Raw genomic sequence first — 26,453 nt, 5'->3', positions numbered from 1 at the left:
ATGAAACTTTTTCAGGACTCAGAGGACGCAAAGGCTAAGAGAAAGGTACTTATATCATTTATGCTTTCCTTGAATAATACAGATTGTTTTTGTATGTAGGACAAATGAAATGATTTTAACAAGAATGAAAGATTTTTAACTCTCGTTCTAATTTCATTATCTCTTTCTCTCGCAGATCCTCAAACCTCAAGTGGAAAGACGTCGAAGAGAGAGAATGAACCGCAGCCTGGAGAGCCTTAAGACTCTTTTACTACAGCAACAGGTAAAGATCACATAGCTCATGCGATCAGTTTGTCCATCCTGAAAGATTAAAGCCCTTTTTGTGGGTGCTGTGAGTGTATTAAGTCCTTGTTTCTGTCCCAGGAGGAGACTCAGCGCAGAGTGGAGAAAGCTGAGATACTGGAGCACACAGTCCTCTTCCTACAGAACACCGCCAAAGGAGACAACACGAGAGCTGGAGGTGGAGGTCAGACACACTCCTTCCAAGACGGCTTCTCCACCTGCATGCAGAGAGCCGCTCAGTTCCTGGGACCTGAGGGGAAAGGTCTGTGGCTTGGAGCAGCTCTGGATGCATCTTTAGCTGCTCGCTTTGCCCACTCAGACTCTGATTCTGCAGGCTCCCTCAGGACAACTGAATCCCAATCCTCCAGCTCTCTGGTTCTCAGCAAGTCCTCCAGATCGACCCTTCGCATGTTGATACGCAGGTCCAAGCACAGCTTGTACTGTCCTCCCCTCAGTGGGGCCAGTTGTGTTCAGATTCACAGAGATTCACGTTGCTCCTCCACAATTCACCAACAGACCCACAAAGGGGCGAGTCGAGTGAGTAACCAGAACCGACCTGTCAGTCAGTCTCTGTGGAGACCCTGGCCCTAATCGGCTGGCAGTGACTTCAGAAACTGAACTTTTAATAACTGTAACATGCTCATCAATATTCATACATCATGTATTGATCATTTGACTGAGGACATTTCCAGTGCTGCTCTCCTCCTCTTTCTGTCATTTCTGATGTATCTGTAGATATTGTAAATGTATTGTGACCACACCACGTGCTGCTACGGCCTATTCGGGCCAACTCGTGTTAAATGTGTCATCTATGAAGTATTTTTGCACCTTAATTTATTTTATTTGTCATTTGTAAATAAACAAATGGAAACACATTAAAACAATGGAGAAGTGTTCATTGACTGTTTATTGGCACGTGTCCCGAGGAGCGTGCTGCCACACCTGAAAGGCACCACGCAGTGACGTTTCACTCACATTCACACACAGGCTTAATCCTCCCTGTTTTACTTCTAAAAACTATAACATACATGCAGGTGGACAACACTTTACAGAAAACTAAACACATGTTAGTAATACAGATTAGTTTTATATTATAACTGCGTGTTTGAATGTCAGTTCAAACTGACTCAACCAAAACATAGTCAGGGAATTGAAGCCGTGCGTAAAAGGGACCATTTAGTGCGTAATTGTGTTCAACGTCACTATTCACAGCCTTCACAATGTTTTATTGGCATGCGCAAAACTCTTCTTACGCTTCACTGACCGATCATTTCATTGCATCAGTTTAAAGAGTTGGTCAGCTCCTTCAGTCTGTGAGTACTTTGCATCCCAATAGTCTACAAATGCGTGTGTGAACGTGGGAAGTGTCTCCTCTCTGTGCCACTCTCTCCACTGATGTATGAGATTTAGCAGGTAGTAAAGTTGTAAATGCAGCGTCGTTTCCCCTTTTCCCACGAGAAAGAGTTGGACCCCCCTCCCCTTCCCCCTCCATGTTGTGTTGTTACAGGAGAGGAACTAAATTTAAAGGCATTAAATCCAACATGCCCTTTGATCTACACTGGCACGTGCAACCACCTATCACAGACAATTTCAATGCAAATAGTTAAACATGGTTTTGTATACATGGTCATGTCCTTATGTTTTACTCATTTTATACACATTTACTTTAAAGTCAGACAGGTAAATCTAGTATGTTTGATGGATCTTCACAAGATCTTAAATTAAAGCTCTTGTATAAACAGTTTCATAGAAAGTTGTTCGACATCAGGTGAAAATAACACATGACCATGTATCATATAAGACTGTGTTTCTATCATCTCTACACTTTCTTTAGGCAAACAGCATCAAAAGATATTTTTCAGTCGTGCTTTGCTTCAAGATGTAATTCATATGCAATCTGTGGACTACAAAGAGATGGAGCGTGCCTGACACATGCAGGCGCCAGTGCAGATCAAAGGGCATGCTGGATTTAGCGCCTTTAAAATGAATGTTCCTCTCCTGTAACAACCCAGCATGTCTACGCACGCGCTCAACACTGAATCACAATGAAGTTGGGTGAAAACTGATTTGTATCTTGTCCTCAACAGTAGTCTCATCACCATCTTATCGTCACGTTTTTTTACTCTTTTACTTCGAAAACAATTTGAGTTGATTAAAAAACAACACAGTTTGGAATAACGTTGAATATAAACTGTGCCATTTTTCTATAAGCACACATATGAAGATATGAACAGCAGATAAAGAGGAGTGAAGGAGTGTGAACTCTTTCTCGTGGGAAAAGGGGAAACGACGCTGCATTTACAACTTTACTACCTGCTAAATCTCATACATCATTGGAAAGAGACCCTTCCCACGTTCACACGCGCATTTGTCGACTATTGGGATGCAAAGTACTCACAGACTGAAGGAGCTGACCGACTCTTTAAGTTTTGCGCATGCCAATAAAACATTGTGAAGGCTGTGAATAGTGACGTTGAACACAATTACGCACTAAATGGTCCCTTTTACGCACGGCTTCAATTCCCTGACTATTATTTTTTAGTTGAGTCAGTTTGAACTGACATTCAAACACGCAGTTATAATATAAAACTAATCTGTATTACTAACATGTGTTTAGTTTTCTGTAAAGTGTTGTCCACCTGCATGTATGTTATAGTTTTTAGAAGTAAAACGGGAAGGATTAAGCCTGTGTGTGAATGTGAGTGAAACGTCACTGCGTGGTGCCTTTCAGGTGTGGCAGCACGCTCCTCGGGACACGTGCCAATAAACAGTCAATGAACACTTCTCCATTGTTTTAATGTGTTTCCATTTGTTTATTTACAAATGACAAATAAAATAAATTAAGGTGCAAAAATACTTCATAGATGACACATTTAACACGAGTTGGCCCGAATAGGCCGTAGCAGCACGTGGTGTGGTCACAATACATTTACAATATCTACAGATACATCAGAAATGACAGAAAGAGGAGGAGAGCAGCACTGGAAATGTCCTCAGTCAAATGATCAATACATGATGTATGAATATTGATGAGCATGTTACAGTTATTAAAAGTTCAGTTTCTGAAGTCACTGCCAGCCGATTAGGGCCAGGGTCTCCACAGAGACTGACTGACAGGTCGGTTCTGGTTACTCACTCGACTCGCCCCTTTGTGGGTCTGTTGGTGAATTGTGGAGGAGCAACGTGAATCTCTGTGAATCTGAACACAACTGGCCCCACTGAGGGGAGGACAGTACAAGCTGTGCTTGGACCTGCGTATCAACATGCGAAGGGTCGATCTGGAGGACTTGCTGAGAACCAGAGAGCTGGAGGATTGGGATTCAGTTGTCCTGAGGGAGCCTGCAGAATCAGAGTCTGAGTGGGCAAAGCGAGCAGCTAAAGATGCATCCAGAGCTGCTCCAAGCCACAGACCTTTCCCCTCAGGTCCCAGGAACTGAGCGGCTCTCTGCATGCAGGTGGAGAAGCCGTCTTGGAAGGAGTGTGTCTGACCTCCACCTCCAGCTCTCGTGTTGTCTCCTTTGGCGGTGTTCTGTAGGAAGAGGACTGTGTGCTCCAGTATCTCAGCTTTCTCCACTCTGCGCTGAGTCTCCTCCTGGGACAGAAACAAGGACTTAATACACTCACAGCACCCACAAAAAGGGCTTTAATCTTTCAGGATGAACAAACTGATCGCATGAGCTATGTGATCTTTACCTGTTGCTGTAGTAAAAGAGTCTTAAGGCTCTCCAGGCTGCGGTTCATTCTCTCTCTTCGACGTCTTTCCACTTGAGGTTTGAGAATCTGCGAGAGAAAGAGATAATGAAATTAGAACAAGAGTTAAAAATCTTTCATTCTTGTTAAAATCATTTCCTTTGTCCTACATACAAAAAAAATGTATTATTCAAGGAAAGCATAAATGATATAAGTACCTTTCTCTTAGCCTTTGCGTCCTCTGAGTCCTGAAAAAGTTTCATGTTTGTAGCCCAAGAACTATCCATCTGAAATTGCAGCTCTCTCAGGTCTGTCAGTGAAAGCTGAATGTGACCACCAAAGCTTCAGAGGGGCTTTTAAGTCGTTTGTGGGCGTAACCACAGGCGCCTCCAACACCCCTGAGCACCGACTGAACTTTACCTCAGCCAGTCTGTGAACTGACTGGCTGACCAAATTGTTTGTGGCAATAAAATATTCAACATTAAAAGTGAGCCCCAACTCTGATGTGAGACTTTTTTTCAAATTAAAGAGTTGATCATGTCAGGACCCAAATTTGCTAAATCACTCAAATAAAATTAAAAACTAAACTTAGAAAGTGATTTTCTTTTAAAATGTTTTTCTTAATGATTTCTATATTACACGTTTTTCACAAGTACAGATTAATGAATTGGCGAGCTATTAGGACCTTCACTTATCCACAGGCACGAGCAGCTGCCCAGTGGGGTGTGATCGGCACGCGCCTGTCCAAGGTGTTATCAGGTCGTGTGGTGCTTATTTACATATGTGAGAGGAAGCGACTAACACCCGCCAACACAGCGTGAGGCTCAGGGAAATGACTGTGGGTGACTTCTGACGCCATTATTATGGCTGGTGAGAGGAGACATGTCCTCAGGCTGATACTGACAGAGGAAAAGGAGCGTGGAGCAGAGAAAATCAGATGAAATGAAAACCACTTAATAAATAAACGTTTTTTTAGTGATTTACTGATGATAGAGGCTCATATAGATACTACAAAGTCTGCAACAAGGAAACGGTTAAGGCGTGCGTAAAATCCTTTATTGTATGCAGCTCTGCAAATGGTTGTCCTCTTAGATGTGGATGTAAAACAAAACCAAGTTTAAAAACGGCTAAACTGATTGATATATGTTATGTTCTTCAAAATATGCTTCTGAATTTAAAAGCAATCTGCAAAGTCTGCAGAAAATGGCAACTAAGTGTCAAGCGTAAATGTTCCTTTTACGCTCGTCTTTGCGAATATCTGTGAAATAATGAGATTAAAACCAAACGCGTGGGAACCCAGACGCCACATCTCCTCCAAACAGTCTTTGTCATGAAGTATCGATTCTAACAGGTAATAAAGTGTGATGGCTCCCTGGCCAGTTTTCCCATGAGAGAGAGTTGAGGAAGCTTCTCCCACGTTTCCCAAAATTGGCACTTGAAGTTTGTTGGTGTGGACAGCACGTACGCATCCACCACCCAGTAAATAAAACTGAATAAACTCGTTCTGTTGTCAAAGGATTCCCCAATAACTCTTTTAAAATGCATGCAGCACAATCCACTGATATTAAGTCTCACTGTGTTTCTCAACCTTGGCACGCGTAAAACCTTTCCCTTTACGCATGGCTCTTCAAATGCATGTGTATTTACAGTATAGAAACAAAACGATTTAGTATTTTTGACTGTTGTCACACCCAGTAATGATTATTCTGGGTGTCTTATACGTGCGTGTGGGAATCTGAGCGCCACCTCACCTCCACACACGCTTTGTAAATGACGTATCGGTTTTAACAGGTAATAAAATGACACTAAAACCTGCTCCTCGTCCCAATGATGAGAAAAGACTGGAGGACATTCTCCCACTATCACTCAGCATTTGTCTGCATGCTGCGGTGTCACACGGCAAATGTGCATCCATTTAATTCCATTTATTTATTGTCATTCAGATTGAAAAGGGTGTGACAGTTTGCCTCGTGTCACCCTAACAGTTTACCTCCAAGCACATACGATCTCTACAGACACTTTTAAGAACTCTTACTCATTAGGTCTGAAAAAATAATTATTTAACTCAGCTAAATATCCACCAGAGGCTGCTGAGTTAAGATTAGCGTTTGGATCTCGGTGATTTATTGATTTATATAACCATAATCATTTTTTTTGACACGTGCCTAGGCCTTTATTTATTTTTAGACACGTCACAAACATCCCAACATTTCTAATATCAGAAGATGTGTGAAGCAGTTATAAAATAACCACAAAGTCACAATGAAAAGTAACAGTGTTTCTCAGTTCATTGTAATAATTTAATCAGCGTCTATTTAACACCTGGGAGTCAAATCACATTAAAATTCACTTTAGGAATGAGAACAGTAGCAATCTGTGTTCATGAATTTAGAACAAACATTAGATAAAGTGCTAAATAGGCCATTTCGATATATGTATAGTTATCAGGATCTAAGTTCTTCACGTAGATTTGAGACATTTTCAGTCAAAATTAGCTCAAAGGTTAAGTTATAGTCTGTGATGCAGTTTGTGAGGTTGACGATGTTTGCCATATCTCAGTTGTAAAGACAATAGGTTACACTACAGTAATGCTGTATTTTCAACTTTAAACAAAGAAAACAGTAGTTCAGGCCTTGCTCAATTATCAATTTCAAATTTCACACTATGGGAAATATAACACTGTCCTACTACTCTTAAGAGGTAGGTTTGGGTGGGGTGTGTCTTGGATAGGTGGACACCATAACCATTGTTAATTACCCCTGCCTTTGCCTCCATCCTTTGCCTCCATATGTCTTCACATTAGAGAGAACATTTGCTCACTTGTTACCACTTTCTGTAGATAAATTCAACAATCATTGCATACATCTGAAACACCCTCCAATACAAAATAAATCACTGCAAATCATTTAATTATTACATGTGGAATATACTGTGTGTGTGTGTGTGTGTGTGTGTGTGTGTGTGTGTGTGTGTGTGTGTGTGTGTGTGTGTGTGTGTGTGTGTGTGTGTGTGTGTGTTAGTAATTGCATGTTGTGTTTTGTGTGTTTTAGATGACTTCATTGTGATCAAACCAGACTGTGGAACAAGCAGAGAAACTGATCTGTGACTGTAATCAAATATAGTTTTGGTGTTCTTGTAATTTGGGAGGAGTAATGACTTGTCTCGAAATTGAAGATTTGGTGAGGTGTCAGTGCAGGACAAAAAGAGTAAATAGGATGAAGACTGTAAAACAATTGTTAACATCTATTCACTTGCTATTTTACAAAGTGATCATCAGTTACAAAGCAGGCTGACAGAAGTGTCCTGCTTCAGGCCTTTTAGTTCTTTTTTTGGCATTTTAGCACCTCCTAGTGGTTATTTTGTTTTTAACAGAAAGTGGTTTTGCATGTGCTCTGAAAGCAGACATCAAGCAGATCAAGGAGCAGACACTCTCCTCTACTGCCATCCTGTGGTTAGAGCTTGTGACAGCATCATCAGTGAGTTTCTATGTTATGTACCATTGTGTTTGCATTATATATGATATTTGTGATGAGGACACTTTCACGAACTTTGTCAGATATATGTTGAAATTATTGAGATTTAATGTGCTTGCCTGGTTTGTAATGGTAATTGATGTTGACTAAAATGGAGTGCAGGTTATAAGAACTATGCCAAAAGTAAAGTGCATGTATATTATTATAATTTAATAGATAAATAAATATATTTATAGTATAAATTCACACATTATGGTTCATTTAAAATTCATATGATGATGCAGTAAGTCATAGTTACTTTGTCATAGCACTAACTCTAACACTATTGCATTATTTATGTATTTTGTTGGGGGTTTTTTCAGTTTCACTAGCTCTTGATTCATGAATGCATCTTCAATGGCATCTTATTAAAGGCATGCATTGCATTTATTGGACATAATTATAACAGTGCAGTAAGGCCATTGCAGTCAAAGTCAAGACAACTCTCAAATGTCTACCCCACATATCCCACAGCTGTTAAGTGCACAGTATAAGGGAACACTTTATACTTATTGTACATATATAATATACACTTTGTACATAGAGAAGAAACACATTCATATCAAAACAGTAACTAATGCTACTTGTCATACTGTAGACTACTTTGTTAAAACATCAGTAGTAAAACTTACCACATCTCTTCTCCCAAGGCGACACTTTCTCCTACCGTTGTCTCCCTTTGTCTCTCTCTCTCTCTCTCTCTTCCAGTACAACCACAGGGGGATACAATAAATCCAAAAGACTCCCTGCAGTGAGACAGCAGCACCCTGTCTCAGCTCCCTAGGTATGCAAACCTTTCCCTGTTCCTTATTTTTAATAAATCAAAAATTAAGAGTCATGATGGTGTGGTCTTTGTTCCTGAAAAATGCAAACAGAGCTGTTTTAATATGATTACCTCACATATGTTCTTGTTGTTACGAGCACAAGAGTCCTCCTGCTAAATAAATAATACTCATTTGTACTAGTCGTTTAGAGACTGGAGCATCTGTGCAATAATATCATCTCTCATCTCCATTATTGTTCCCATTATTTCTGTACTCATGATTTATTGTTCTTTATTCTTTTTCTTATTGCTCTTTTTCTTATATTCTTTTTTGCTGCTATAACAATGCAAATGTCCCCATTGTGGGACAAACAATGCAAATGTCCCCATTGTGGGACAAACAATGCAAATGTCCCCATTGTGGGACTAATAATAAAGGGATGTCTTATCTTATCTTTTTACGCGGGTAATCCTTGTTTACCTCTTCAAATTTCCCGCCGAGAACTTCCTGACTTCCTCTGTCACGTGAGCAGTTTCAACTTCCGTAGACGCAACTTGTCCAGACACATCCCACCTTTTGAAGAGATACTGCATCTCTCCGGTCACTCACCTGAGGGTCAATGAGCGGAAACACAAAAGCAGCCTTTATAGTAATGTAACAATACTCCCTTAAGTTCTGGTTCAAACGATCATTAGTTAATGAGGCAGTGAGTGCTGGAGGGGGGGGGGGGGAAGCTACATATGTCCATGGCTTCCAACCATATAAGAAACATGTTTGTGACAAACAAACAAAGAAAGAGCGGTCTGGTGAAAGTGAAAGGATACATTTTACCTGAAAAGAAAGAAGAAGCCGTAAATGAAACGGATGATTCTGACGAGGAAAACGAAGCAGAGCAACAACCTGAATTTCTAGATCTGAACGAAATCAACAATGTTTCTTCAGGAGGACACTCTTTCCAGCCGTCAGTAGTACCTCTGAGCAAAGGTAGGGATGTTTCTTGTTTCACTGTTATTTTACTGCTTATACCATTTCTAATAAGCATATTTGATAATGTCTGATCATCAATCATCAAATCATTAACTTCAGCAGTAAAGTAGAGTTTCTATCGATTGCAACGCAAACGCAGTAATTGAAACTTGCATTTTAAGTTTCGATTCCGGCGAAAGTCTCCATTCAAGACTCCCATGCAGCTCAGTCTACTTCCGTTTATTGTCACTTCCATAATAAACGTTCAGCATACAGGAGCGAGATACCGTTATCCAGATTCATCATGTAAACAGTCACTCATAAAAGAAAAGAAAAGTCCAAATGAAAGAGACATTTGAACACATATTTGTATATTTGCCTGCCTTAAACAGGCAGCGTGCACCAGGAGATACAGACCTGTTAGGATGGTTAAGGTGGTTGTTTAAATGTATATGTGCCTTAGATTGGTAGAATTGAAGCTTGTGGTAGTTATAACATGATAAAAATCAGTTCAGAAACTAGTATGTGTGATATTAATGAGCAGAATGTATCACTTTACTATGTTAAATAACACATTTAAGTGTTTTTACCATTATGACCATTTTATACCTTAATAAGGGTAAAGCATCCTGGTGGAGATACAACTCATAAAATCCAAAATATATTAAAAATATGAGTGGAAATGTTTTACTTTAGGTGCAAATGACATAACTAGTGACATCACATTATGTTTTTTACATCTCATTTTCTATTCCTGCCTGTTTAAGGGTTAAGAGCAGCATAGGTGACACAACAGCAGCAGAATATAGTGCTTGATTTACCTAAAGTGTGAAGTGCATACATTTAGCATACAGTTCTCATTCATTTGAATCCCTGACTGGAGGAATGAGGGGCAGCATGTAGAGGGAGTTCATTGCCCTGATGGTCTGGATCATCATCAGGACTCCCTCTGCCCATGCTGATCACCATGTCTTATCATAAAAATGGCAGCAGGAAGAAAAACAAAAGAAAAAGCAGCTGCATTGTTGTAATTCTGTGTTCTCAATTTTAACAGCTGACTTCTATGACTTCAAGACCAAAAAAGTCTACTGTGTGGAGGGACGTTTTGCTCTCAGGAGTCCGTGGTGGGAGGTGAACTGTCACGTAAGATGGTCGAGGGACAAGCGGGTCATGAAAGGATATCCTTCCTACAAACTGCGATCTGACTTAGACAGAAAAGGATGGATTTCTATTCTGTCCCTGTTTCTAAACGCATGTGGAGTAGAACCAGACTTTATCCACAACTTTTTCGATTGGCTGCCAAAAAATAGAAATGTCACCTTTTCCAATCTGGACGAAGTCGTTGAGGAATTTTCAGAGGGTAATGAAGCTGTGGCACAGCACATTTCATCCAAACTCTCAAGTTCAGGTTTGTAATTTCTTACCTCCCTAGCTTTTGTAGAAATCTAAATGTTGTGAATAAGATGATGCTCACTTTATAAAAACATCATTTACTCACATACGCCCAGTCTAGTTTAGGTTTTATTTGTTTAGATTTTCAGATATCTGTCTCTGAGGTTTCTGCCTTCACCTAAATATAATGGAGGTGATTCAAATTAAATAGTTTTTGTTGCTCAAATAATTTAAAAATGACATTCAAAAATATAATTGCAAATAATCCACAGAGCACACTGAGAACAGTTTCTGTGGGACTGTTTATTCACTAGAAAGTATTTTTTCTCTCTTTTTTTCTCTTTTTAAGAGATGTTTCTGTTTTCATAATGTAATTATTCAATACTGTCAGAAGCACAAGTAAGTTGTCTCAGAGCCTGGGCAAATAAAACCAAAACTCTCTGCATGGCTACATACAACTAGGGGCAAGAGTGTTACATGACTTCATATTGTGCTTCATTTTTTAATACCTGATCTGTTCTGTCTTAGTTGCAGGAATGCAAGTGCGTGCAGCCAGTCTGTATCCAGGAGTAATGAAATACATCCCAACCCTGCTTCCTCGCCAGTTCGTAAAGCTGCTTGGATATGGAAAGGAAAAAAAGACTCTGCCAGCAACACAGACTGCACCGACTGCACCGACTGCACAGCAAGATGACAACAACAGGGAAGAAGAGGTGGACACAAGCTTGCTGGCCAAACTGGAACTTATAATTGCAGATGATGTGTGGAAACTGGGATTTAACCAAGTAAGAACAAGTAACATGTTCTTGTTAACTGGCTATATTAACCATTACTGATTTCAACTATTTATCAACAGTTGAGAAATGATTGCCTCTTGTGATGCCCCTAACCTATTTGACACTACATTAAGAAAATGTTTGTCTTTTCTCACCAGCTTATGCTCACGGAACTGAAGCTCGTGCGCTGTGAAGCTTCGCTCAAAGCGTTCGAGGAATGCGAGCTGCTTCAGAAAATCCCACTACTACAGCATCATGCCCTCTTGGTGTATCACCAGCTAAAAACATCTTGCCAACAAACAGGTAGCACCTACACTGAGAAGGATGCTCTGTGTGAACTCCTTAGAAAGAATGTAAAAATGTCTGATGAGCAGGCCTGGAGTGCCATTCACTTCCTCAGAGAACAGAATATTGTAGTAGTTGTCAGAAGAAAGATAGTGCTGAAGAACTTTGACTCGTATGAGACAGGCATAGCTGAATGCCTGAGCTCCTTGATGGACCGTAGACAATGGAACATCCCTGTAAATGCCACAGAGGTGCTGCGTACAGCTGCAGAGGATAGGCAACTAAAGAAAATGCAAACCTCAGACAATGCTACAACTTCCTGTGTTGAAGACAGGCCTTCAGTTAATGAGCCTACAAATATATCCAAGACATTATCTGAATCCTCAGAACAGCAGGCCGAAGCAAATCCAGACTTTTCCCCTATTAAACTGGACCCAGACCATGTTCGGGCTGTAGAGATGATTTGTGCCAACCCAGTAACAATCATCAGTGGAAAGGCTGGCTGTGGGAAAACCACAGTGGTCAGCAGTCTGTTCAAAGCTGCTGTATCACAGATAAGCTGTGGACAGCAGAAGACACATGAAGCCTATGAAGACAACGGAAATGATACTGAAATGTCCTTTGAGTCAGAGGAGGAGACAGAAGATATAAAAAGTAAAAAAGAGATCCTTTTGACAGCACCTACAGGGAGAGCTGCCTCACTACTGAAAAAGAAGACCGGCTTCCCTGCATACACTCTGCATCAGGTAATGAATTGAGATCTGGGCATGAACCCCAATTGGAAATACCCACAGTAAACATGACTAAATAATAAATGATGGATGACTTACTACAATACTTACTAGATATTGTGATTAGACCCAACTCAGTGTTTCCTGTTTTTTCTTTTATCCCAGGTGCTGTTTAGTTTCATGAAGAAACAAACAGATGAACATGGGGATGATAAACAATGGAGTTTCAAGGATGTCCGTATTTTCGTGGCAGATGAGGGCAGCATGGTCTCCGTCCAGCTCCTCCACACAGTCCTGAAATCGCTTGTCACACACGCCAATCTCCAAAAAGTCATTATACTTGGTGAGCACTGAGCATTAACATTTTACTCTGTTTGTAGTTGGAGCAGACTGGTGGACTTCACTTGTCTTTGTTAATGAAAATATCTAGAGACATTTTAATATTATTATATTAATAATGTTTATTATTATTATTACCAATGCTACCACTCTAATGATACCTGCTGCTTCTACTCTACTACGCTCTACTACACGACTACTATGATAACAAACATACTACCTCTACTACTACTGATCCTGTAGTGAAGTTCTACTAGCTCCTGTGGTCAAATGTATTTCTGATACTGACACACTGCCACTAGAAACCATAACAGTATTAATCACATGAGAGATACGTATGTTTATGAGGGATCTGATGGAATAAAGTAGGTAGGAACAGTGAGGTTTTGAGTGCTTCCTGTAATAAACCAGTGTGGTGTGCATACACTCCATATGAAATCATGCCTGTCGTATCAGAGATGAACCAGAACTCAATTTTAATATGATTCAGCTTCACATTAGATGCACTTACCGGATGTTAGGATGGGTTGGGTTCACTGTGCTAGTTATCAGCTATTGAATGTAACTGTAATGTACTGTTAACTGCACTAAGGGTACATCTTTTGTCTGTGTAGGTGATGTCAGACAACTTCCTAGTATCCAGCCTGGGAACATCCTACATGACCTGTATGACAGTCTAAAACCCCTCCAGTGGGTCATTGAAATGAAGACCAACCACCGCTCAGAGTCTCAACTCATCATTAAAAACGCTGGACTGTAAATATTTTTTTGTTAAGCTTCAATTACAAAATGTTAGCAGACTCATTTACAATATATGCCTAATCTAGTTAATGCTACATTCAATAATGTTGCTCATGTGTTGTAGCGTTGCTGACATGGGGAAGAGGCACAAGTACGGTGATTTGAACTTTGATGCCATAGTGGATCTAGATGGGGATCATAACACGTTGTCTGCTGACAAGAAGTTTATCCTCATTCGTCTGCCTGAGGAAGGGTCTGATGATGGTGAGTATATTTCCTGGGCGTGACCTAGGAATGTAAAGCTGAATGGATTCCTGGGCCTCAAGCTGTGCACTGATCCCATTATCAATACATAGATTCACCTGATAATGGCATGTGTTGCACACCTTGTTTCTTTATATACCTAATAGTAATTCTATTTACATTGTCTGATTTACTTAGGAATAGAGATTGATAGTTGTGGCGAGTGGCTAAAATATATTACTGAAAAACATTACTCAGTCTTTCTTTAATTTGCCTTATGTTGTTTTCACTATCAACAATCTTTACCAGCATCAAAGGCATACAGGACCACACACAAGCTGACCAATCACAATTATTGCAGTCTCTACTGAATAGCTCTGTGGCTGTCAATCCCCAAGCATAGTTCCATTTTTGAGTATAAGCGAGTTAAGCGTTAGCATAGCAAAGGACACTGTGTGTGTTCTAGGGTCTTTTATTTCTTAATCCCTTAAATGTAAAACCATATCTAAGATGAGCATCGTCAGAGTGCACGTATGATAATCAAAAATACAGGTAGTGTGCATCTAGGATATGCCCTCTGTCAAGTGTGATATGAAGCATTACTTATGTACTTTGCACATGCACATTCAATTTCAGAGTTACAGAAGACTATCAAGTTCCTGATCAACACTGCTCCAGGACTGGATGACCATTACACTTCACAATTCATTGCTTTTAAAAGGTAAGAGTCATTTTTATAACATTATGGGCTCTCTTGTAAATTAAACTGGACACAAACATTGAGGCATCATATTTCTGCAGATGATTTATCTGTTGAGTATTGTGTGTATGTGTTCATGCAATGCCAAGTGCAAACTTTTAAATCATTAGTTGAATATCATTGAAGAACAAGTGATGATATTTTACTGTTATGGTGATATAATATTGTTTTTTGTTGTTCAGTGTCTTTTGGGAATATAATGTTGGTATTCTCTCTTTTCTTTTACAGGTGTGATGTGGCACTGATCAACAAGCTTTGCTGCACGCATTACAACAATCACACAACTAAGTAAGTGATACAGTGAACAACATCTGTTTCTCCTAAAGCTACCAAAATGTTAGCCACTGACATTGACTTTTTTTTTTTACTGCTATCAGTGTTATTTTTCATTTGATGCAGTGATACAGCCATTGGGCAAACAGTCTGCTAATGTCTGGATGTATCTTCCCCTTCATGATAGAAACCACAAAAACAAACTGAAGTTTCAGCCTGGTGACAAAGTCTGTTGCACCAAGAACGGTTACATCACTGATACAGACGACACGAAGAGGTTGAATCAGTCAGATATGGTACTCCATACACAAATGGAAGAAGGAAAAGATGGAGAAGAAGAAGTAGAAGGAAAAGAAGGAAGGATGGGAAAGATATCAAAAGATCGCCTCTGTAACGGAGAGATTTTCTTCATCAGAGACGTTAGTAACATGGAGTACTGCTCTGCTTTCTCTTCTAATAACTTTAATTGCAATATGAAAGAATCCAAATAAATCCCTTAGTGTGATCAATAGTTAAAGGATATGTTCATGTTTTTCAAATAACATGTTCATCTGTACATTAAGATTATGTTTTTGGTTCCTGTAGTTGTTCTTCCTGTCCATATAGTCCACAAAGATTTCAATGTAATTTCAATGTAAGTGATGAGGAACAAAATCCACAATCCTCATTCAGTGCAAGTATTCAGTTCAGTTGAAAATAATGTTGGTTTTATAAAGCTGTTTAACAGGGTGTTTCTGTAAGAAAAGTGTAGTCTCTAGTCCCAAACATAGTGAAATGCTAAATGGTCTTTTAAATTGACATTTGGTGGATGTGCCGTGTGGTCCATGTAATCACAAACTATGAACTTGTATTGACTAAGGTATTAAATCATTTTTAGATTTTCTGTATCTATATGTGGAAAAATTAAAACTAATTTCAAAGTGGTCCAATGCCACATTTCAACAAAGTAACTTTCCTAGAATTTGAGCCACATAATGCTTTATACAATATCTCAACAATATTATGGTGTAATGGTTTTCTTTAATGCTATTTCTGGCAGGACAAAACAGAAGTGGATAACCATAAACGCAGCAAACGCTATTTGACCCTGGATGATAATGATGGACGCCAGCTAACAGTAGAATACAGAGAGCTGCAGAGGGAGTGCAAGCTGCAGCATGCCTGGGCCAGGACTATCCACACCTTCCAGGTATACTTATCACACATGAGTGCCTTTTTAGCTTTAATTTGACTTAGTTCAATGGCAGCCATACTGCTGTTAAAAGGTTGAAAGTCCAATCACAAATAACTTCCAGGATTGTAATGTGTTCTCAGTTCAAAAGGCTTTATTCGTGACATAATCTTGAATGTTTAATGGTATTGTGGATTTTTTTTAGAAATTTGTATTGACACAAATGCCAGTGTGATTTTAGGTCATGATTTCTGGAAAATAATGCTGAAATCCTGGTTTCACTTTGGTTATTTATTCACGTGGAATCAGTGTAATTATGCTGTAAACTCAACAAAGTCCTCTTGAATTAAGATTTTAAGACAAATACCAAAGAAATTCATAGCACTGCTCCAAAAGAAGTCTGTTCTGATATGCTCACTGGTCTCACTATCAATGCTAATTAGGAAATTTTAGCTGGTGAATATGATATCTGCTTAAAAATAAGCATGTTGGCGTTGTCAATATGGCCATGTTAACATGCTAATGTTACCATTTATTTTTAAGCGGCTGGTTGTAGAGTCGTAGTCCTGTTTAAATCAAAGTTTGTCTAATCCCTCAGGGCTCAGAGAATGAGACCATCGTCTATGTGGTAGGAGATAGCAAGGCCCAGACATGGAAGCACATCTATACCGCCATAACACGGGGGCAGAAACGTGTATATGTGGTCGCCAGAGAAGATGATATGAAAGCAGCCATTCAGAAGCGTGAAACCCCTCGAAACACCAGACTTGCAAGTCTGATCAAGGATCACCTGGTGCAGCCGAACACACCACAGAGGACTCCCTCAGGCTGTACCCCCCAAAAGTTCACCCCTCTTCACACACAAACCCCCAACAGACCTTCAAGCTCCGTTGGCCAGGTCACACCACTGCGGCCTAAAGGGACGGATGACAGAGTTAAGGGGGACACGACACCATCGGGCTCATCACCTAGGAGTAGATTCAGTAATCTCTCAGGGGTCGAACAACTGAACAGTACAGTAACATCACAAGGCAACAAAAGGGTGCTCTTTGCAGAACATCAGGAAGTGCCATGCAAACAGCCTCGGGTAACGGAGTAGGCTGAAGTCTAATGTGAAATGTGTTTCATAGTTAGATAAAATGATATACAGTATAGTTCTCTTTTATTGGTCAACATAACTGAGCCATAATGTATAATCTTACATCAATTGTCTCAATGTAAAAAATTAAATCACATCATGTTTTTAAATTAGGTTTTAATGATCACAGAAAGCTAAACGTTAGACACATTAGTCGTACCTTGTTTTAATGAGGGCCTCCACACACTGATTTGAACTGATAATTCAGTTAATTAAGTTTTACCAAATTTTTAAAATAAAAAATCAATCAAATCAATCAATCAATATTTGCAGCTATTTCCCGCCTTTCTTCTATTTCATGTTTTTATTTGTTGCTTTTTCAGAGCCGTTTTCTATCCTTACCTGCTCCTAAATTAACTTTTTTTTCTTTTTTGTAAAATGCGTCACTGTCAGTGTCTGAGCTTTGAATGTTTCTGTGTCACTGTGTCTACTGTGGGACACAAGTTATAGCATTGAATAGGTCAGAATAGCAAAGTAGCTATTGCTAGCAACATTGAAACAATTATTATTATCCGTGCTCTTTCAGATTGAAGTCATAGATCAATGATTTGCACTGCTTTCTTTTTTATCTGGACATGCTGTAATTGTTACATTAGAAATGAAGAAATGTATTATAGGATGAATTTGAGAAATGGATGATTTAAACTGCTCAGACTTCAACACAGGGTGCGAGGAATGAAATAAGTAAAAGTGTAACAATCCATTTCCATTCATCCATATGACTTGGTGTATTTTGCTGGATTTTGAAGTGCTCTAAAAATAAAGTTTATTATTGTTATAAAATTGACACATTCTTCTGTATAGTACAAACAGCAGCTGGTTACTAGTTCAGTGTGATGTACATAATAGAGAGTATCACTTTTCTACTGGTACTGACTGCAGCAATGTCTTTGCAGCTCCAAGTATCAAAAACTGTCAAGGACTGAAAATAGGGAATGTCATGGTTGGATTTATAATCTTCTTAAGTTACTCTTTCATCTGATGTATTGCAGTAAAAGAGTATTTGCCCCCTCCTGATTTCATCTGTTTTGGTGTATATGGTGTCTAAATGGTTTCAGATCTTCAAACAAAGTTTAACATTAAAGAACCTGAGTGAACAAAATACAGTTTTTAAATGATAATTGTATTTATTGAAACAAAAAAACCCCATTCAACACCTACTTGGCTGGTATATGAGTATAGATTTTGCCCCTATAGCTACTAAAACCCCTAACCCAACAAATGTCATCGTTAATTCAATTCAGCTGGACTAAACACAACCTGATTACTACCAGCCATGCTACATCTATGTCACCTAAATGCCAGCATGCCATGGCCGCATAAAAGAAAATTCCAAAAGAGGTGAAGAAGAAGAAGGTTGATTGAAATACATCAGTCTGGGATGAGTGACAAAGCCATGTGTGGGACTCCAAAGGACCACATAGAGATCCATAATCTCCAAAAACTAGTCAACCTTCCTAGGACTGGCAAACCATCCAAAATTCTTCCAAGCGCACAGTGACAACTCATCCAGGAAGTTGGCCTCTCACCTCAATCAAGGTCAGTGTTCATGATTCTACTAGCTATAAGAAAGCAAAGCAAACACTACTGCTAGTCAAGAAGAACATGATGGCTCTTCTTAGCAGGGGCAATCGTAGGTTCAGAACTTTAGGGGAGTTCAGCTCCTAATCAGAATTTGACATTCAATGGCCTGCAAGTGTTAAAAATAACAATAATAATAATAATAATAATGGTGGTTCAGTGTTTCCCACAGATTTTTTAGAGACTATGGTGGGTGGACTTTAATCTGATCCTTTAGGGAGATCTCCGGGGGCAAATAAAGACCATCTCTCATTAAGCCTTTGCTTTTTGAATCTGAAGGGGTGGAGTGGAGGTGTGTGAGGAAGTTTATTACTGTTGTTCAATGTAACCAATCATCGTGTTATTGATCTGATTGACCGACTCTCTTACTGTCAGCGCTCTCTCTCTCTCTCTTCATTCACTCTCTACCTCGCTCGACCGCAGCATCAGTCGATCCGGTGTTTCGGTTTAACTGGTGACCGTGTTAAGTGGTGACTCTCACATTAGCCTACAAGATACGTTACGAGAAGTGAATGAGTCTTCTGAACACAATTTAACTTAAGCATAACTTAGATAGTAAACACAGATGAGCATGTCTTTAAAAAGGATGAAACTACTAAAGGCTTTTAAGAGAACACCTAATAAGTGAAAGTCACCAATTAACACGGTCACCAGTGAAACTGAAACACCAGCTCTGTGACTGGGAACCTGAGAGCGCATGGGCCTCCACATTTTTCTTTTAACGATGTAGCCTACTAATTCAGACAGATATTAAATTTGCCAATGAAGCATGTCTCTTCTTTTACCACGAGATGGCGACAGAAAACTGTCTCCCGTGATGACATCACTTTGATCAAGAGACTGTGCTGCAGTTGGGGAACAAATAATCTGAAAACGACAAGTAAAAGTCATTTTAATAAAAGTAGAGCTTTTAATTTCAAGATGAGGTTTTTCTGAGATATATTCAAATTTAATAATGTTGTCTCCTCTATAGTTTGGATATATGTCGAAGTTTAATATCAGCTCAACAAAGAAGATAAACTCCATTCATTCGTATTGATCATATCACTTATTGCCCTTACGCTGATATCACACAGTCCATATTTCGCTTTTCAGACACAAACATCAACAGTGAATTCAGGTTTGACAGCTGATGGACAAATGTCAGACGCTGCAGACAATGTGATGCGTCTGGCTGGACTTCAAAGGGCTGTAGGAGGTGTTAAGACACGTTTTGTTTCCTGTGAGCTGACACCGGACACGCGTGGAAAACAAATGGCCTTTATATGCAGCTGGGGGCGCATGTTGGTGAGAGAATGAATGCTAATTATAATGAAAACAAACGTGGACATAAGCTGGCATGGTTTTCAGATAATTCATCCTGTCAGGTCCAGAGCCTGATGAAGAAATGATATTTTGAGGAGTAGTTGTTTCTAGACAGTAAAGAATTAGATGAAGTAGTATTAGAAGTACTAATACTGATACTGACAGATCAAATGAGTTATACTACTCTAAATAAGTTTAACATGGGCTCTGATGTTACATATAATTACAGAATTTATGCTAGTGATGTAAAACATTATTTTTTAAAAGAACTGCACAATATTTGCAGCAATATTACAGTTTTGAGGCCTTTTTAAAGAACAGAATAGGTGGATGGAAACATGCTGTGCCAGAGCTACATGCTGAAATGAAATCTGACTTGTGAAATGTTTTATTTTGTATCATTTTTTGATGATTTCTTTGAACACTGCCTTAAGGCTATAATATAGTTTTTCCTGGTTCATTCCAAAAAGATGTTCAGACAGTGTCAGCAGAGGCCTGGCTGTCTTTTTGAAGTGGGAACTGCTATTGAACTCTTTCACCTCCTGGCCAGATTTCACACCTGAAGGATGTTGCTCTGCAGGAGGCCGTGCTTCACACCTCTGACTCAAACTAAAAAGAGCTTTCACAAAAAGGTCTGCAGCTTGTATCACATTTGTCTTTTAAGAAATCACTCGACACCATTTTTTTTATTTGAAGAAATGTTTTTTTAATAAAAAAAGAGTACTGCTCACCATAGGGAGACATCAAGAATAAATTAGTGTGCAAAATATACAAGATATATATTTAAACCCAATACAAGTTATATCGTACACAGGGCCGCAGATGTCATTCATGCCGCCGGACATGATGGCACACGGGTGGATGTGTGGGGCTGCATGGGGCTCTCCCATCCTCGAACCCTGAAGTCCCACACCTGGAAATGTGACGGATGGACACTCAATCATTATCCACTTCAGTATGTTGAATCAGGCAAGCAGATGCATCAGTATATGAAGGAGGAGACAATACTCTTCAGCTCCATGATACTCACCTCTAAACTCGCTCTTAAAGCACAGCAGTAGTCCCAGCTGGATGACAGCTGGATGATCCAGCTCACCTCACGTCTGTCCCAGTCTGGGAGAGTCCCTGTGCCTGTCAGCAGAGTAGACGGCTGTCCCACTGACTGAGCTCATTCAAAAGTATTAAACTAGAGTAGTGAGTTAACCCTATCACACATACATCACATGTACAAATGACATTTTTACATTATTTACAGGCTTTGTGGTTGAATGCCAACATTGCTATGACAGAACCAGAGGCCATTGTTTAAACCTTGCAATGCATTTTTTCTGTCAGGAACAACACATATGGCACCAGTGAATGTTAAAGATTTATAACAGTCATTAAAAGTTCAGTTTGAGAAGTCACTTTATGGTGATCAAGGCCAGGGCCTCCACATAGTCTGGCTGACCGGGAGACTCTGAGACGAGCTCTGCTTGCTCGTGTCGCTGTGTCTCTGAGGCTGTTGGGGAACTCTGGGAAACCCCTGCTGGACTGGAAGTTGGTATGGATGAGCAAAACTGTTCACACCAGAGGCTCGTGTATGCAATCTGTGCGTGGACTTTTGCCTCAGCATCCGAAGAATGGACTTTGTGTGTGGCAGAGAGCTGGAGGATTGGGCTTCAGTCGTGCTTCTGGCGCCTGCAGAATCAGAGTCTGAGTGGGTAAAGCGAGCAGCGAAAGATGCATCCAGAGCTGCTCCAAGCCACAGGCCTTTCCCCTCAGGTCCCAGGAACTGAGCGGCTTTCTGCAGGCAGGTGGAGAAGCCGTCTTGGAAGGAGTGTTTCTGACCTCCACCTCCAGCTCTCGTGTCGTCTGTTTTGACGGTGTTCTGTAGGAAGAGGACTGTGTGCTCCAGTATCTCAGTTTTCTCCATTCTGCGCTGAGTCGCACCCTGCATGGAAAAACCAGTATGAGTTAATGGAGTCTGAATGGTACATAATGATTACATTTCCTTCAAATTCAGCCTAAACATACTTTTAAAGTTTTTCTTTAACTAAACATGTCTTCATATTTCTATATTAAACTGTTTGCAGATGTTCAAAGTCGCTGGATTTCTTATATTGATATAGTTTGTTCACAGTAGGCCAATCACGTAAAGCAGCATTATTCAATATTTGGTACTTGAAACTGAGCTACATGGAATAAATAAACACAGTTTTACAATCAGATGAATCCCACATGATCTCTTTTCAAAGTATCTATAAGTGCACTCAAAGGGGTTCATTGTTTACCAGTTGTTGTGGCTGCTGAAGCAACATGGTCCTCAGACGCTCCAGACTGCGGTTCATCCTCTCCCTTCGACGTTTCTCCACTTGAGATTTTATGAACTATTAGAAAGATACAGAGAAAACAAGAAAGTGTAAATTGTAAAGCAAATGTAGGCCACAGTAATCGACTATTCAATTTAATGTAATTTACATCTATGGAAAAGTTTTATTTCCAATGTTAAGATCAATGTTGTTCTGAGATATTTGTGTCATGTATGATATTTAACTCATTTAACTCATTTATTTGTGACTCTAAAAACTTTAATTTGGCTAATCAAACTAAAATAAAGCCAGACAAAATAATACATGAGTGTAACTAACATATTAACAGTTGTTATCTGTAGTCTATATCTTAAAAAAACAAGCTATACCACATTTAATATTATTTATCATAATTATTTTTACCTTTCTGTCGTTTGCTCCATCCTCAGTTTCATGTATGAGTTTCATTCTCCAATGTCCTTATCCAGTGGTAAAATAGCAGGTTCCTTCACAGGCTACAACAGATCAGATAATGAAGCTCTTGTCTCAGGCTGCTTCTTTTATCTCCTCTATGCCAGACCCCCAGACTCCTCCCACTAGCCCACCACTAATGACACCACGTCACCAAACCAAGCCACCCTCCACCCCCTGTCTCTGGCTCTTGGTTCACACACTTTTTGGCAATTCAATTAAATGTATTTTGCTACAATTTATCTAACAGTTTATTGAGCTCAAGCCTCGATCTCATCATCATCATGCAATAAACCAGTTTCTGGGATAAGATCCAAGGATAAAAGACGCGCGATAAGAGAAATATTACGCGCACACCAGTGCGTAAAAGCCGTGCGTAAAATGACTGGAATTTGAGATTTTGCCCCAAAAATATTAAACATATAAGTTCAGACCTTATTTATTTTTGATTAAATCAGCGATGCCTCATGTAGAAAAGTTGGTGACTATCATCTCTTTGCTTTTACAAGATATTAGAGCGATTTAAAACTACTGATGTTATCAGTAACACAAATGTGCTTTTATAGTGGTGTTGTTGCACTTTTTAATAATTTTATACAACGTTATACATCATTGTTTCGTAGTTTTTTTGTGACATTGCAGCGATGACGAAGATCCTTGATTGTGGTAAAAAAAAAAAAAAAAATCAGCTGTTTTATTAGACCTAATGCACCAAAACCTGTGACATCTTCCTGTCAACGTGCTAAATGAGAAATTAGCCCACTCATTATTTATCAAGCTCACTCAGTGAACGTGGCTCAGACTTCGCTGTTGGAGAAGTTATTTTCCAGCTCAATGCGTCTTTATTTCTTTTTTTTCCTGCTGTTTTTCGCCCTCCATTAACATCAGCTGTGGGCAAGTGCCAACACCTTACCGTTCACACTTGACGCCTTTGCATTTGTTAGTCAGTCTGCAGGGTGAAGGTAACAATGGTTAACACTTTGCATTCACGGCTCAGTGTCACAATAGACCACGCGTGCCATTTGTGCCTCTGTCTCGTGCTGGCGCGCCTTTTTTTTGTTTTAGCACTGCAGTTGTTCCACATTTGCCTGTGAAATGTCTTTGATGCTGCCAGGCTACCGTGGGAAAGCCAAGGGACAGTAACGACCCGCGCGTGACAACTTCCCGATTTAACATTTCATCCACAGGTTCCTAAACTGGAGGCCGGGGGCCCTCAGGGGTCATTTGCAGATGCAGATCAATTAACAGCCTTTAAATGTATTATGGGGCGCATGGTCACAGTCCAACATTATTTAACACACTATCTGAAACATTTGGTTAATTAAGAGAAAACTGGGTTCCATTTAGAGTCTCCAGTTATAAGAAAATTACATAAAAAAAAAAAAAACATATACATGAATTATTTTTCTTGAAAAGTTGAATAGTTTTCTTTTCTCAGTTTGTAATAATCATATTACTATTTGGTATTATGAAAAGCTGCTATTATGCACCTCTTTATTTAAATTAATTACAAATTGCCCCAAAACTAGATTCTCTGGTAATCCTTGAAGATGAAAAACTTAATTATCTGATGTGTTAATGACTCTTGTAAGTATTTTTTTTTGTTAATATATCTTAACCTGAATAAACAAAGAAAACATGCATGAATACATAATGAAAACATTTCACATGTATGTTGGTACTATTTGTATTCTGTGCATCCTGACATCCACATTTCTTGATCATGTGACTAATAAATGTTTGCTTTTATGTTGGCACTGCATAACATTCACTACTACTGACTCAGGACCTGTGAAGCCGAGCAAATTATCATCTACTGAACTATTCTACCCATTATTAGATCTATTTATTGGGCCGATTTCATAGACTTCTTTCTCAATGGACATTTTCACAGAGTCTTGTCCAGGACTAGTCTGGACCATAGTCAACTTTATTCACAGTATCAAAGTGAGGTGATTTATCATTGATGAGGTCTGTGGTCTAAATATCAGGGGGAGAACTCAGATCAACCTGTATAAAACTATCCATTAAAAGATACTGCTCACTAAAACACGTGCTTTTTTTTAGCTGTTAACTTAATTAAATGTTTGTACTGTGATGAAACACATCAGTAAACATTCAGTTCATACAGAGGTTGATTCAGCAGGGTTTGATGTTGTTTGCTAAGGGATCAGTTCATCTTGTAATGTACACATCCGTCTAAGATTTATAACTTCATCCTAATATAATGTTGTTGAATAAAGTTTCATTTGTTGCACTCGCAGCTATGACATGGTTGGTTTAACCTGTCAGTCCCTGCAGCAAAGATTTTAATAATTACTTTTGAGCAGCTGCAGGTCATTTTTTTTTATTAAACACAACTTGGTATCTTACTTTGTGTTTGTAGCTTGTGTCATACTGCACGTTATTTACCGGGTGATGTGTCCTCTCCTATTTATTTGTGCACATTTATTATGTTGTTTATATGATTTGTATAAGATATATCATTTTAGTACATCTTTAATGTGCTTTTTCAACATCTGGCCTAGAATAGCAGATAAGAAATAGCAAAATATATTTCTATTAACAGTTTTTTTTCCTCCCTTGCAGATCACCTTTCCTATCAAATAAACTAATACACATCAATGAATAAAGGAACATGCAACACATGAGCACAATATATATTACAATGATTAAATCTAGATTATGATCAGATCTGGCCAGAAGATTAGTGCAGGATCTATTATAATTGTTGCAGGAAGGCAAATTAAACTGCTGTTCCTCAGTGAATTGGAGTCTTTGGGCCCAGTTGATAGCTCAGCCTTATTGCTCTGGATAATTTCAGTTCATTTTTTCAGTGGGATTTCCTCTGCATAGTTTCACAGAAAACACAAATTATCTAAATAAACCACAATATTGTTCTAGTATTGCAATAGTAGTAGTAGTAGTAGTAGTATAGGAGAAGAAGGGGGAGGAGCTTTATTGTCATTATATTGAAGATCAGACAACAATATAACAAGATTTAGATAGCACTCCCTGAACCATGAGAACATTTAAAACAATTAAAAACAACTTAAGACATAAATAAAACATTGATGATCTGTAAGGGGATAAAAGTGCAAGGGGTCACCAACCCTGCATGTCTTAGGTATCTCCCCACTCTTAACACACCTGATTCTTATAATTAACTCATTATCAAGCCCTTGTTGAGCTTCAGCTGCTTGATAACGAGCTAATAATTACAATCAGGTGTGTTGAGAGTGATGTCAACTTTGCAAAGTACGAGTGTGAGTCTTGTAAATACATGGTTTACTACAGTAAAGTTATTTTATTAATAGGTAATTATGCAATGGTTTTACTTTTCTGGCCTACTCAAATTGGGTTGTATGTGGGCTTATGAACTAAAATGAGTTTGACACCCCCTTCCTAGAAAGTAAATGTGCTGTTTTTTTGTGTGTGTGACTAAACCTCGAGCTCTTTAATGATGACCTATTGACTCCATAAATGTTGAAAGATCAGCAGCTGGTTGTGAATACAGAGAGTCTTTATTGTAAAAGAGGTAGAGAGAATACAGGTGTTTCACTGTACAGAAAAAAGACAGCACTGTTGATATACTCATTCAAACCATTAATATGGACTCAGGCACGCCTCATTCATTTTACAGACACAAAAGCCCGTTAGAAAAAAAACACAACAACAAAAAACCAACAAACAAAAACAGAGAAAACAAACACACAAAATCTTTGGATTTTTCTCTATTGCC

At 39.1% G+C, this 26,453-nt stretch overlaps 4 protein-coding genes across 4 annotated transcripts; 2 read left to right on the top strand and 2 right to left on the bottom strand.

Moving 5' to 3' along the window:
* On the top strand, positions 1-873 carry LOC128366165 (enhancer of split mgamma protein-like). Its single transcript, XM_053326845.1, has 3 exons — positions 1-45; positions 176-262; positions 364-873. Exons 1-3 carry the CDS (start codon positions 1-3, stop codon positions 871-873), a joined length of 642 nt encoding a protein of 213 aa, XP_053182820.1.
* Positions 874-3,364: 2,491 nt separating this feature from the next.
* Positions 3,365-4,235, bottom strand: LOC128366164 (enhancer of split mgamma protein-like). Its single transcript, XM_053326844.1, has 3 exons — positions 4,191-4,235; positions 3,976-4,062; positions 3,365-3,874 (listed from the first exon to the last, which is right to left on the bottom strand). Exons 1-3 carry the CDS (start codon positions 4,233-4,235, stop codon positions 3,365-3,367), a joined length of 642 nt encoding a protein of 213 aa, XP_053182819.1.
* Positions 4,236-8,977: 4,742 nt separating this feature from the next.
* LOC128366647 (DNA helicase B-like) lies at positions 8,978-17,030 on the top strand. Its single transcript, XM_053327383.1, has 12 exons — positions 8,978-9,232; positions 10,269-10,622; positions 11,135-11,391; positions 11,541-12,413; positions 12,564-12,741; positions 13,352-13,493; positions 13,603-13,742; positions 14,358-14,442; positions 14,710-14,769; positions 14,942-15,173; positions 15,794-15,943; positions 16,524-17,030. The coding sequence occupies exons 1-12, from the start codon at positions 8,989-8,991 to the stop codon at positions 17,022-17,024; spliced, it is 3,216 nt and encodes a 1,071-aa protein (XP_053183358.1). The 5' UTR covers positions 8,978-8,988; the 3' UTR covers positions 17,025-17,030.
* Positions 17,031-20,778: 3,748 nt separating this feature from the next.
* On the bottom strand, positions 20,779-22,779 carry LOC128366163 (transcription factor HES-7.1-A-like). Its single transcript, XM_053326843.1, has 5 exons — positions 22,664-22,779; positions 22,223-22,318; positions 21,400-21,915; positions 20,980-21,111; positions 20,779-20,862 (listed from the first exon to the last, which is right to left on the bottom strand). Exons 1-5 carry the CDS (start codon positions 22,706-22,708, stop codon positions 20,779-20,781), a joined length of 873 nt encoding a protein of 290 aa, XP_053182818.1. The 5' UTR covers positions 22,709-22,779.
* Between the last annotated feature and the right edge of the window lie 3,674 nt (positions 22,780-26,453).

Source organism: Scomber japonicus, chromosome 10 (assembly GCF_027409825.1).
Source record: "Scomber japonicus isolate fScoJap1 chromosome 10, fScoJap1.pri, whole genome shotgun sequence".
NCBI classification, from domain to species: Eukaryota; Metazoa; Chordata; class Actinopteri; order Scombriformes; family Scombridae; genus Scomber; species Scomber japonicus.
The sequence above is the reverse complement of the archived record's forward strand: the minus strand, read 5'-3'. Positions and strand labels throughout refer to the sequence as shown.

Bases quoted from the DNA above. Each gene is read 5' to 3' on its own strand.
- LOC128366165 (XM_053326845.1), top strand. From the start codon at position 1: ATGAAACTTTTTCAGGACTCAGAGGACGCAAAGGCTAAGAGAAAG. The intron at 46-175 runs GTACTTATATCA...TTTCTCTCGCAG, and splicing joins ACGCAAAGGCTAAGAGAAAG to ATCCTCAAACCTCAAGTGGA. The intron at 263-363 runs GTAAAGATCACA...TTTCTGTCCCAG, and splicing joins CTCTTTTACTACAGCAACAG to GAGGAGACTCAGCGCAGAGT.
- LOC128366164 (XM_053326844.1), bottom strand. From the start codon at position 4,235: ATGAAACTTTTTCAGGACTCAGAGGACGCAAAGGCTAAGAGAAAG. The intron at 4,063-4,190 runs GTACTTATATCA...TTTCTCTCGCAG, and splicing joins ACGCAAAGGCTAAGAGAAAG to ATTCTCAAACCTCAAGTGGA. The intron at 3,875-3,975 runs GTAAAGATCACA...TTTCTGTCCCAG, and splicing joins CTCTTTTACTACAGCAACAG to GAGGAGACTCAGCGCAGAGT.
- LOC128366647 (XM_053327383.1), top strand. From the start codon at position 8,989: ATGTCCATGGCTTCCAACCATATAAGAAACATGTTTGTGACAAACAAA. The intron at 9,233-10,268 runs GTAGGGATGTTT...CAATTTTAACAG, and splicing joins AGTAGTACCTCTGAGCAAAG to CTGACTTCTATGACTTCAAG. The intron at 15,174-15,793 runs GTTAGTAACATG...TATTTCTGGCAG, and splicing joins AGATTTTCTTCATCAGAGAC to GACAAAACAGAAGTGGATAA.
- LOC128366163 (XM_053326843.1), bottom strand. From the start codon at position 22,708: ATGAAACTCATACATGAAACTGAGGATGGAGCAAACGACAGAAAG. The intron at 22,319-22,663 runs GTAAAAATAATT...TCTTTCTAATAG, and splicing joins ATGGAGCAAACGACAGAAAG to TTCATAAAATCTCAAGTGGA. The intron at 21,916-22,222 runs GTAAACAATGAA...TGTACCATTCAG, and splicing joins TTCAGCAGCCACAACAACTG to ACTCCATTAACTCATACTGG.